A 13,860-nucleotide genomic window follows, 5' to 3' on the forward strand; every position below is an offset into this window, starting at 1 on the left:
TGGTGCTCAATATTATGCAATCATACATCAAGAATATCCTTTGCCACAATCAAACATCAAATATATCCTATATATATATATATATATATATATATATATATATATATATATATATATATAATGACAGATAGAGAGATAGCGAGAGACAGTGTGTGTGTTTTGAGGTGTGTTAGTGGGTGTGCGGTGGTGATGGGGGTTTAGTGTGTAAGTTTTGGGAAATGCAGTGAACTCATTCAAGGAATAAATCTGAATTGTACTGCAGTTGAATTGGTTTTATTTGTGAATTACTAGTATCCATTATGTAGCAAATATATTGCAAAGTAGAGATATTTATTGATTACACTTATCCATTATGATAAAACAATTATGCAGACTGAAGTTATAAAAAGTTCAGATTAGTGAAATATAGTTTTTATTATCTTACATTATTCTCATCTTATAACAAATCTACAATAGATGTTCCTCAAGACGATGTGGCCACATCCCTTTGAGAATTATGTATATCTCATACAGATATGAGTAACGGTACAAACAATTTGTTTCATGCTTAAGTAAGACCCGACATCATTTATTTTATTATAGCTTCATTTTTGCTTGTATCCATGTCAGGAACTCTGTGACCTTTGCATACACTCCGGGCTTATTAGCCAAGGCACATCCATCCCCCCATGATGTGGCTCCTATAACTGTGTATTTACCTGAAAACAATAGTTTCAACTGTAAAATAACAATATAATGTCTGTTTTGAAAACTATAAAGAACTAAATGATATTTTTGAGCTCTAAGGAGATGATGTATGAAGCAGATTACATCGTAATACAATGAGTTCTTCAAGGTACTTTGGGAATTGGTCTATTAGATATACTGCCTCAGGAATGGAATGAATGTGACATCTCTATATTACATTTTCCTAAGATAATGATCACAAATTTAGAAAATGATTTTCTCTGACATATAGGTGTTCCATTCTTGAACTCGTAAATTAATTTTAGAAGCCTGCCATAAAAAGGTGATTGTTATGGGTGTTCTCCATTACATCCACACATGATTAAGAAAGGTAATTCACAATTGCATCATAAGGAGCAAATCATTAGTAGGAACAGACTGAACGGGATCATTGATAAAATCCTTGACTAACTGCGTGTAACTGCATGCATGAGTACGTTTAGTAGTTGCATTATCCATGCTAAATATGTCAAGAACTGTGCTTATGTCCATAAAAGCATATATATATATATATATATATATCTATATATATATATATATATATATATATATATTTCCTTCAGAACATACTTCCTCCGCCTCTGGATTTTCTGAATTAATCCCACCCACCCCACTTTTCACCACTTGCCTGTAAGCCATATGATTTTTTTTCAGTTTAAACTTGTGCTGTACCTCATTGGGAATGTTATCGTGATGTACCTCACTGAGAATGTTATTGTGGCTACATGACAGTAGCAACCATTGCAATTTAAAGTAATTAATGTTTTAATAACTACTGTTTCTTTTCCTTTAATGCTGGACAGTGTAAACGTCTATACTTTTATGATCATGTTAATACGATTATGCTCAAACCTTTTTCGTCTGTATTTGTGTTAGCATGGAATTTTCAAATGTAAGGCTTCTTTTATCTAATCAATCCTAAATGAAAATAGAAATATGATACCAATCTGACATCCAATTTGGCCACCATGGCAGTCAACTATACAGACTAATTTCAATGTTACGTAGCTATTTATAGCACTTTGGGTTGTCCTGATTTATCGTAATAAGGTCATCATAATACCAGTCCTTCAACCAATGAATGCCAAATTTATTCCTTTATTTTTTTAAATATTGTTAGAATGATGTTTTCTTTTAACACATACTTCGTATCTGCCTTCACTGACAGTGTATGTCTTATGCTGTACTCGTGACTATTTATAGAAGTGGTATTCTTAAAAATATAGTAATCCTTTCAGTTCGAATAGAAATAAACGCAGTTCATTTTGATCACGAGGTAACATTCTGACCAATGGAAATGTTACTTTCCTTTACCATCCACTGGCATTGCAAATGCATGGGGTTGACACCATAAGACAGCATATTCTATTTAATTGGTTTTAATTGAAAATAGTGCCAATCTGATGTGAAACATAACCACAGCAACAGTCATATTGAAATCTTTACATTTGAACTCTTTCGAAATGAAGAGTCAGATTTTTATAGGATTTCAAATGTAGTCTTTGCTAGCTGTCTTGCTAATCCTGGATGAAATATATACAGCTCGTGTATCACAGGAGCCATCTCGAAACTTGTGTTATTACACTGACTCGAATATAAAAACCAAGATCCAGACAAAACTTTGCAAGGCAATATGTGGACTTTAAATCATTGATTATATCGTTTTGTATTTCTCGCTTTCGTTCTGTAAGATTGACACCGAAGGGTTGCTTCTGTACTTGTTATAGTAAAATCCTAACGGGTAGCAGATCTGCCACTCAAAGAACTGACTACTCTAACTGTAGATGACCCCAACACAGACTCCCACATCAAAACGGAATATATTAGCAATACATTATTACCGTTTATGTTACACACAAAAGGTCCCCCACTGTCTCCACTACAGCTATCCACACCTCCAGTATACAAGTAACCAGCACAAAACATCCGTGGAGTTATGCGATCTTTGTATACACGCTTACATTCACTATCACTGATGATGGGAACTACGGCAGCTTGTAGGATGTCTGGAAGGGATCCTAGAAAAGTATAAAAGTAATATCATATATTTTCCTATAAACTGCTCAACTACATGAATGATTAGACATTCAATTACTCAGAGCATAATTATCTTAAGTATTCGAACTTATCGGTAATAACAATGTTTTTGTCATATAATGGTCACGTTATACAATGAGACTTGTGTCGATAGGTGGTAATTCAGTCCCCATATCCCTGTTTAGTGAAGAACTTCGTTGTTAAATTCTGAAGATAGTTATGCTCTGAGTATGAGAAATTACTAATGAATTATCCCGACCAAGGAAGCAACCTATTTCAGTTGAACATCTAAAGCTCAGAATAACAGCTAATTTGGTCCACACTGTGAAATATATATCACATTGTGTTTATTTGGAAAGCTTTTGTCACCATGAAAACTATAAGATCTAATTATCATTCAGTTTTTAAATCTAAATTACCTAGTATCATATTCTCAGTATAATGATCCACCCAGCTTTGAGATAAGTGTATAGACTCGATAGATTGAATCTAATTTGGGTATTTTGACTATTGTCTTGCAAATTCATTCATATTCTAGCAATCCCATATCCCCATATTTTACTGCAAACAGGATGTTCTTCCAAACGTAATAGACTATCATTGTCATCTGTTACTCTCCTAGAGTTCTGAGTTTACATTTGCTGAAAACATGCTGGTATAGGAATCAAGCTTTAATAACGAACAAAAACCTCTTATATACCTTTCTTGGTATTTTCTGCTTTCTGCTATCATTAGCATAACCTACAACATTTTTAGTATTAACTTATTTGGATTTCCTGATTAGATGCCACTAAAAGGTTCATTGATTTGTGAACTACTGAAACAGGTCAAATTATCTTAAGACTTTGTAACTCAAAAATACAATTATATATACAACACCCATAAAAGTTTGTTCATGGTATTTTAATTTATCGCATCTTTCTAGCATATATATTCATGGCAAACTGTATTCAGTCACTATACCTATATATATATATATATATATATATATATATATATATATATATATATATATATATATATATATATATATATATATATATATATATATATATGTATATATATATATGCAAATGTATACAGTACATCAATATCCACACCTATATATTGATGGTAAACTTTATTCATTTTATCAATATCTATACCAATATCAATATATACATGTATGAGCCACACCTGGTAAAATTCCTTTCAAGTAAGTTTCGATAATTAGTTTCAATAATTATCTATTTTAATTATTGGTAGCCACTGCAGTTGGAAAATCAACGTCATGGTACAAACCTGATAGATACCGACACTGGGTTGATACATGTATGATTTCTTCAGGTTCAGTCAAGCAGACAAGTCATTCCATAATGTACTATTCATGGTAATGGAAGCCATATTTGTTGGCAGATTGGCATAATTGATATACAATAAATTTGAAAGATTTAATTTGAAAGATTTTGCTACTTTAAATCTTTGACCTCTGGCCTCATGACCACCTCTGTTTATTTTATCTAATATCAATGTAACGTCTTCAATGATGCAAGAATACTAGTCTAAAAATATGATAAGATTCTGCAAAGTTGCTGTTACAAAGATGTTATATAAAGAATTTCTCTTGTATTAGTCAGGTCGCCAAGTGGTGGCTGGGTGACTATTACAAAGATGTTATATAAAAGATTTCTCTGTCTTTTAGTCATATGGCCAGTGGTTGCTGAGTGGCTACTACAAAGATGTTTTATCAAGTCATATAGTTAGTGGTTTTGTTGTGACTCTTGAACACTAATAGCGAAAACCAACAAGATTTGTAAAATTTAGCAAATGAATTCTTTCCTAGATTATAATTCAAAATGAAACAATGAACTTACATCATTCTAAATTAAATAACACCATATACTTATTTTGTATCACACATCCAAATGTTAAAGATCAAACTGAATTATAGTGATATTCCGAACAAATTCCATTGTTGAATGTGTTCATGTTCCTGAATTATTGAACATGGTGGTGTTCCAATGACTTACATTTTCATGATATGCTAAGTCTTTGATTTTGCCACAATACTATAATCCAAAATGTCCTTGTCTCATTTCAAGATAATTCCAAATAATCCGGTCCAAGAATATTATTGACGAGCAATTTGCATTTCCTATAAATAGTAATTTAAATACATTATTCCACAAAAATGAATAACCCGATATAACCATATAACCAATTCTCCTTCAAGATGTTAAGAAAAGAATGAATCATGTTCAGATCAACAAAATTATATACCCCTCTTCTTTCCCTACGTCATAATTACCATTTTCTGGAGATACTCTGGCATTTATGGAAATTTCCATTCTAGAAGTGTCTAGGGTCAGAGTCAAAATTGAATATTTTAACTCAAATTATGTTAAACATGGTTACATTGATCATGATTGGGATATTTAGTCCTCAATCGCACAGAACATATTAACTATATATTATTATTGAACTTGACTTTAGCCTAAGGTCAATTAAGCATTATATATATATATATATATATATATATATATATATATATATATATATATATATATATATATATATATATATATATATATATATATATATTACAAAACAACATTAAAAAGGTCAACAAATAATACAAATTAAATATTAGTAACATTTTAGGAGAAGCAGAACAAAACAGATACAGCCTATTACAAATATTGAAAACTTGTTTCTGAAGTGTCACCGTCAACTCACTTCATCACCCACCCCCGTTTTGGCACATATGTTTCAAGTCCATGTTGTTATATATTCTATTTGTGAAATATAGTATTAACTATGATCACTATCCCTCAGTTATTGCATCTGGAGTTCAGGTTACAGGGAAGCGTCCTTATTACATATGAAGTTGTAAACTTTGACCTCCTGTTTAACCTAGGGATGCAGCATCTGAAACCTGTATTGTCGTTCATCCTTTCTCATGATATACTAATAGCATACATTATCACAATATCTAAATTAATGTAAAAGCTTCAACTGGTGGATATGATTAATTGTAATGATGGATATGATTAATTTCAATGATGCATATGATTAATTAAAATACGGCTATGTGTTTACATGTAAACATGGATCCCTACACGGCTAAAGCTCATTTGGAGTACCTGACAGTGCACCTGCTTATGGAAACCTTGATGCCATGCAATGGAGTTAAGAATGTTCTCAGGGTAAAAAGCCGTGACCGTTATTTCCGATTGGCTTGAATAGGATTTGAGCCAATGGTTGTGTGTCTAGGTAAATGACTAAGTCTCAGATTAGTGGGTAGTACTTAACATTTGTGTATGTCTCGCCACTGGGTAAATGCGTACTTCATCCAGGTTTTCCACAACACAGTCAGACATGTGATATCAGCCACCAATGGGGAAAAGTCAAACGGGTCATTGTATATGGGCGACTGCTTATTACAAACCTAAGGCATTATAATAAGTACTAAAATTACTCAAAAGCAACATGCTTTGTATAATTCAACAAATAATTTATTTTCCTAGGATAAAAAGTGACAATACAAAAATAACTTACTGTGACTATTCTAGAATTTTTAACACAAGTCCTAATGAAAACAGTCTAAATAAATTTTAGCGGTATTCTAAAAATCTAAAAATCTAAAAAAGTTTGTGACAATGTGCGAATAGGCTGTTATGGAATCACAAAAATATAATCAAAACATATATCCTTATTTGAACTTCATTATAAATCCAAACCTCTAAGTCCAGGGATATTAATTTAAAGCACTTTTTATTTCCAATACAGAATAATTTGAATAAAATAAATTTGCTCAAATCATCATTCTGCACAACAATATTACAAAAACGAGATTCTGCTCAGGTGTTAATGTAACACTGAGTAATTGTCCAGTAAAGAAGATCTACATAAAAAACTAAGACTACAAAAAACGGATGATGGTTATTTTATATGTGTAAGTGTTGACGGTCTAAGAAATGAAAGGTTGATTGTATAGAGGGCTATAATTGTATATAGTTACGTTTTTTATGTTAATATATATGCACATACCAATTATTTATGAGCACCAGTGTAATAGAATAAAGGGTATTAAGAGTGTATTGAAACAATGGATGACAACTTACATGTTACCTAACGGCAGCTTCAGAAATCAGGTCACACTAAGTTCTTTATTAGTTACTCTTGATGAGATACATCAAATACAATGTCATATGTGTAGGTAGAAAAGATTCCAATATACAACGGGCATAACGAAAAAACAAACGCAAAAATTAGCAACAAAAAAAAAACACAATACACCTTATCCCGTAAATGTTGATTGTGTGGGGATGAAACACACACAAATAATCGGGACAATACCTTATGGACTTGAGAATTCCAGGTAACTACGTTAGAACTATCAATATATCGTACCTACCTTTCAACAGAAATGTAAGCAGCAAATGTTTTGAGCACCAGCAAACTTTTACTTACTCATAGACGTTTTCCCCCATCCTGTAATGTGGCACTGCATTCCCGCTGTGTACTCAGTGTTACTTTGTGGGAGGCATGCTGGCTGTACATAGTCATTGAACACAATGCCTCGCCCATCCTTGGGTCGAATCTTAAGAAGTGCCAGGTCATAATCATGATTTACATCTATAATTAATGAAAATTAGTATCAATACATTCTGGACTCAAACACAGGATGAAACCCGTTGTACATTTCTTATCAATTGAAAATACTTCATATCTTTTGTACTGACCAACTTAAATAGAATGTGGAAGTGTTTTTCAACTAAAATTTACTGCAAATATAGGTCCAATGTGCAGCACCGCAGAGAGCTGTTTGATACACTAATAATACACTACTGATGCATCACACTAAAATCAGTCCCGTTGCAATATATAGTTTGCTTATAATCTATCTCTTTCAAGAGTCATATATGAAAGAGGAAATAAACATTCAAACAAATACATTTGGTAGCTGACAGTAACATTAGTAAATATATGGCACTTTGACACATTTGATCTACATTGCTTCCAGCCTCAAAGACGGTATTTTTTGCAATTAAAAGACTTAATCATTGGACTTATGGTGTCATGTGCTTCAGCATATCCAAGGAAATATTTTTAAAATTCAATCCGAATAATGGCAGGGTAAAATAATACAATTCAGAAAGATCATTAAAAGGTAATACTGTAAAAGACTTAACAACTGCCATAATGTCCAAAATGTATAACAAATCAACCTATTTTGCCCATCATAATCACTGAAATGAAACATGAATGCGTTTCAAAAATAAAATATTTTACTTGCTTAACTTGCCATGTTTCTATCATAATAATTATACTGTTCCAATGTATGTACTTCATACTAACACATTCATGCACTAATAATGAAAGCTAATGCTTTTTCTAGTTATGGTTGTTGTTGTTGTTGATGGGTTTAACGCGGCAAGTATTAATGTTGAAGAACGAACCCGGGAAAAACCCAGGAAGAACGACCGATCCACGAGAAGCTACTGGCAAGCTTTCTCACATACCCACATTGGCCAAATCCTAGACTCGATCCTACGCAGACACAGGTGAGATATCAATGATCCTAACTGAGAGCGCTTTAGACCACTCAGGCACACGGGGCTCACTAGTTATCTAGTTATGGACACCCATTCACGCATTGATCATGCAAACACATGAATGTACTAATCGTACGCACCCATGAATGCACTAATCATGCACACAAATACATGAACTTATCATGCACACACATGCATTCACTAATCATGGAAAAGCATGCTTGTTCTAGATATGCCAAACATACATTCAACAATCATGGACACATACGCTTGTAATAATTATGCACAAACATACATGCACCAATCAAGCATACACATGCATTTAATATTCGTGCATATATATGCATCCGATAATCATGCACACACATGAATGCATTAGTTATGTACAAACATGCATACACTAATCATGGAAACGCATTTTTCTTCTAGTTATGCACACATATGCATGCATTAATAATTCACATATATGCATGTACTAGTCGTGCGCACCATATGCATGTACTAGTCGTGCGCACCCATGAATGCACTAATCGTGCATACACATACATGCACTAATCAGGCACACATATGTATGTGCTAATCATGGAAATGTGATTAATGATGTACACACAAGAAAACACTAATCATGCACACACACATGCTCATACCAATCATGCACACACATGTATGTACTAATCGTTGACACACATGCATTCACTAATCATGCAGAGATGGTAGAGATCCGTAACGGAGAGAGCTTTATACATCTCCGTCACACGGGGCCCTCTTGTTATCTATTTATGGACACACATGCACGCATTATTCATGCAAACACATGCATGTACTAATCGTACGCACCCATGAATGCACTAATACTGCAAACACATACATGAACTAATCATGGAAACGCATGCATGTTCTAGTTATGCACAGACATAAATGCAATAATCATGCACACACATTAATGCACTAATCATACACACACACATGGAATAATCATGCACACACAGGAATGTGCAAAACATGCACACACATGTTTTCGATAATCATACATCATGAAAAATGAGAACATCTGCAAATAATGTAAAATAAATACTGGTAAACGTATATTTAATGAGGGAGAACATATCACTCAGTTATACTAATTAATTGGCAATGGTTTTGTCATAAGAATTAATTGAAAAGAAGCATTATAATTTCACAAAGATTAATTGTTAAATGTATTTATTCCTGCTTCAAGATTAGTTCATTCATCTCCTAATTCCCTATGCAGTCTTTACCTTTTACTCAGTTAAATTCATTCCATCAAATTAAAAACACAGATGTACACATAGCTGTAGAAATATGATCATCTTTGGTTATACTGGTTATGTGATGTTATTTTCACTGAAGATTTCTGAGCAGAGTATAAGTGCATTTGTTCTGAAAAATACCCCTCTTAAACACAACTCTAAATAAATGACCTAGTAATGTTTTTTGAATATCTGTATCTCTGATGAATGATGAATAAACTTGATGAAGACATGAAACGTCCATTAAATTAAACCATTTTTTTTTAAAGTCTAGACATAAAATGACCATGAGCAAAATGTAGAACTCAGTCTGTTAATTTACATTTCATGTTACAGATGATTGTGATGACATTAAATACAACAAAATGAAAATCATATCGCATGTGTTGCCTTGATTTATATTCACACATGATTTTTATTTTTAATTTTGAATTGACCTTTTCCATCATTGGAAATGCTTTCATATTATTCATTTTGAGTTGCTCTTTTGAATCATATGACATGCTTTTACGTTATTCATATTGAATTGTTCTTTTCTTTCATAAGACATGTTTTTATATTATCAATTTTGAATTGGTCTTTTATTTTATAGAATATGCCTTTAGCGACGCATTCCTCGTCAACTTCCATAATATATACCTTTTTTAAGCTTTGCATAGCCAGCTAACTGCATATGTTTCTAATATGGATCATGATTAGAAATGGTCTTACAAAAACTATTATCTATGTAATTGATAGAAAACTATCAAACGTATATACCAGTATATTTACATTATAATGCATATTTTAATCCTTTTGAATCAATGTTGTAAATATTCTTGTAATATGTCTGGTTACGGGCTATAACATGTTTATCCCAAAGCAGGTACAGCATCCAATATATATTATAATGCTATACAGCGAAGTGTGAGATAAACATCCGCGTTACCATTATATCGCTCATGGGTGAAGAAAGAAGCAATCCTAAACTCCTTCTCATGGCTATCATAACCCGTGTTATCGTGGTCACCTGTTCTCACAACGATTTCATCACTCCTGAGACCTCTATGGAAACAGAAACATAAAATTGCACATGCTATTTATACAAGTAGAGATCGTCTTCATGACAGAAAGAATGAGAATGGGACACCTAAAATTAATGTCCAAAACAGTTAAAGCAATCCAAGAGAAGTCAATGTATTTTACTTTTCTGTTCTTCTTAAAAACTCACTAATATGTTTGAAAAAATTCAAAACACCAACCCGTATCTCTGGAGTAGCATGCATTTCTTGATGACCAATAAGTGGTACGTCCAGACATCATATAAAAGTCTTATTTTGAAAACACCATGTCAGTATGACAATCAATTTAAGGGAAGAGGCATTAACAAGGCTGTCACGATGGCCATTATGTTAGCCATATTGATTGTGAGATTAGAACAATTAACTATAACGATAACTGGACATTATAAGAAGTAATCCAATAACATTTGTAAGCCATAGTGAATGTACAATCTGCACCACTTAATGACAAACTAAATATCATAGGTCCAGTATTGCAAGTAAACTTTCCAATAAAATATTTTTCTCCTAGAATACGTACCTGATTACATTAAAATCAAATATATATGCCTACTATCTCCTCATAACTGCCCGCTCAATTATGGAAATTTGGCTGTTTTTATGTCCATGTTATGTAGACAAGGGCAACAACTCTGCACATTACCGCTCCATTCCACCTACAGGTCCCGCTAATCGTGTGAATGGATGCTTGCATTGTGGGGAGGATTGGTGTGTATTAAAGTAATACGACTGGGTGAGCATTCTTGAAGCATCCTGGCAGAAACAAAACATACTGCAAAACATTGGGTGTCGCCTTCAAATACGTTCCCATATCACATTTCATTTGGAGAATAGGTAATAGGTAGACGGAATGTCCCAACGTATTTCTTTGGTAATTTCTGAGTGCAAAATATTGAAGGTAAACCCTCTCTACTGATTTTTGAGTTCAAGCTGCACAACTAGATTTGACAGGGTATATGTGTGGGAAGAAAAAACAAAGGAAATCATCTTATCGCATACAAATTATGGGTGAATCCATTTCAAGATGTACAGTGTGTTCATATGGAGGTTGCGCTGATCTCATCCTTGTCTGATTGTTGCTTGTGCAAATGAGACTGGACCTACCAGATCCAGGGCTTGCTGCTTTGGAGCTATGTTTGAATGTGCGTGCTAATCACAATGATAAGTCCTGAAGAGTTATGTGCTATTTATCAGGTATATATTCAATAAAGAGGCATGTTTGAGTTCCACAATATGCCCAGTCTAATTTAGATAGCACTTGATCTTACATAATAGTTCCTCTTTGAAAGCCTTCTGGATTGTGTTAATACAAGAGTGAAGTCATAGGTCTCCTTTTCTATTGCACAATGATGGCAAACGATTCTTGATGACGAAACTGGATTGCATCATAAGGACTGCTGATCCATTTCATCAAAACGGAAGGCTGACTGGCTCAATAGTGACTCCATGGAATTAATTGCATGCCAAGGTAGATGTGATCAGGAGAAAGGTTTTGTTTTAAAGAAGTTTCCGCTTCATCAAGGTCAGTGCTGAAAGGGTGAAGTTTTGAAATTCAGGCTTAATATAACAAATGCTATTTTCCACTTTGGAAAACAGTGTGAATGATTAAGGTATACGAAGGCCAAAGAATGAAAAGTCAGAGAGGTCTTTGCTATGACCAAGATCATCATAGCCACAATGATCGAAGGATGTTCCAATATGATAGAATGTTAGCCAACATTTTGTCATAGAATTATAAGAATAAATGACGGCTGCCTATGTGACAGACGCACTCAAATGGAAATTGTGTTATTTTTACTCGTAACCAGTCCTTGAAAACAATGTAAGAGGGGCTCATTAAAGGCTTTTGATACATCAGCACATTCAAGATTTGGAATTCATTCAGAATACCACTGGAATCCATTCTGTATGCTCTATAACTTTTGACTTCTAACTTTTAGGATTCTTTGGGATTTCGAGAAGACTACTCTAAGTTACTTTTAAATTTCCATATGGTGTCTTAAGCAAATAAATTATTCGCTGAATTTTACATACCTGTTTAATTTCTCTTTGTCAGTTGCTTAATTTACTGCACAGCCATAACAACAAACTTGTTCTGAAAACAGTTGCTCTAAAAATGAAGACGTTCATGATAACGTTCATCCCCAAGATACTGACATGAAGGCCTGTGTCCTACTGGTTACTGACAGTGTCGAAGTTTGGTAACAGATGGGCTTTGCATCCAATGAAACTTGCATTTATATACACAGTCACATCCTTTTTAGTGGCAGATTTAATGATATTTATGTTGTTCGCAAAACTTGGTTGCACCATTCATCCAGGAATGATACTATTTTGCTCGTCATGCTGATATTGTAATCGAGTGGCATGGAATATGAGTACACGTGTGAGCTGCAAATGGCACACGTTTAAGTGATACAGTAGGACGATTTGCATCGTTGAGATAGTAAGGCCATCTGCAAAGGTCACATGTAGAGGTGATCCAGGAGGATAAGATCTGCCGCAGCATTACACAGTCTGAGGAGAAACTCCCTCGTTATGATCCACTATATGTAGGAAATGGATTACTTGAGAATGACAATTCAGATGAATGGGAATACGTAAGTGATAACGATATATAAGAAATCCATATTTTGATCATTTAAGATGAATTAGAGCTGATGGATATAGTACTCTTCATATATGCGATATATGAGACATGATATTACTTGCTAGCTTTGAAGTTTTGCATTCATCATACCTTGTTATTATAGTTGACTCTGAAATGACACGGTAAGAAATTAGAAACAAAGGATTTTCATAGAGTTAACTACATTAAAAGAATGCCAAAAATATCTCCGCTAAATTCAGGGTGATAAAGAAAAATATTGCCTGCATGATCATGAACCTAAACATGTTCTATTAATATGTGGCCTTGTGTAGGTATGCAATCAAATAACACATAACCTATACAGAAAAATAATGCATACAATATGCTGAAAATTCCATAATAAATCTGAAAAGTAACAAAATCTTTCAATTGATGGGCATGGATTTTGAAAGTTAAAGTGAATACTAATTTCACTTCACTAGTGGGACCTTAAAACTAGCAGTACTAGGCGGGATATATTGCCCTTTGTCTATATACAAAGCTATTGCCTTTGAGAGGGCTGGATTTTGTTAGATAGTAGGACTTATGCAGCTAGCGTTATTGGAAATGGGTAACGTATTTGAAGGAGAAGATATCAA

At 33.5% G+C, this 13,860-nt stretch overlaps 1 protein-coding gene across 1 annotated transcript in view; it reads right to left on the reverse strand.

The window, feature by feature from the left end:
- Nucleotides 1–576: 576 nt before the first annotated feature.
- Nucleotides 577–13,860, reverse strand: part of LOC149774615 (transmembrane protease serine 9-like) — a 108,428-nt gene continuing 95,144 nt past the window's right edge. The window contains exons 8-11 of the mRNA XM_089944948.1: nt 10,500–10,615; nt 7,216–7,380; nt 2,568–2,744; nt 577–698 (exon numbers count right to left, since the gene is read on the reverse strand). Of these exons, the coding sequence (XP_089801074.1) occupies nt 577–698; nt 2,568–2,744; nt 7,216–7,380; nt 10,500–10,615 (580 nt within the window). The remainder of the gene's footprint in view (nt 699–2,567; nt 2,745–7,215; nt 7,381–10,499; nt 10,616–13,860) is intronic.

This window comes from Sinohyriopsis cumingii, unplaced genomic scaffold, assembly GCF_028554795.1.
Source record: "Sinohyriopsis cumingii isolate HCF-2022 unplaced genomic scaffold, ASM2855479v2 utg000160l, whole genome shotgun sequence".
Classification (NCBI taxonomy): domain Eukaryota; kingdom Metazoa; phylum Mollusca; class Bivalvia; order Unionida; family Unionidae; genus Sinohyriopsis; species Sinohyriopsis cumingii.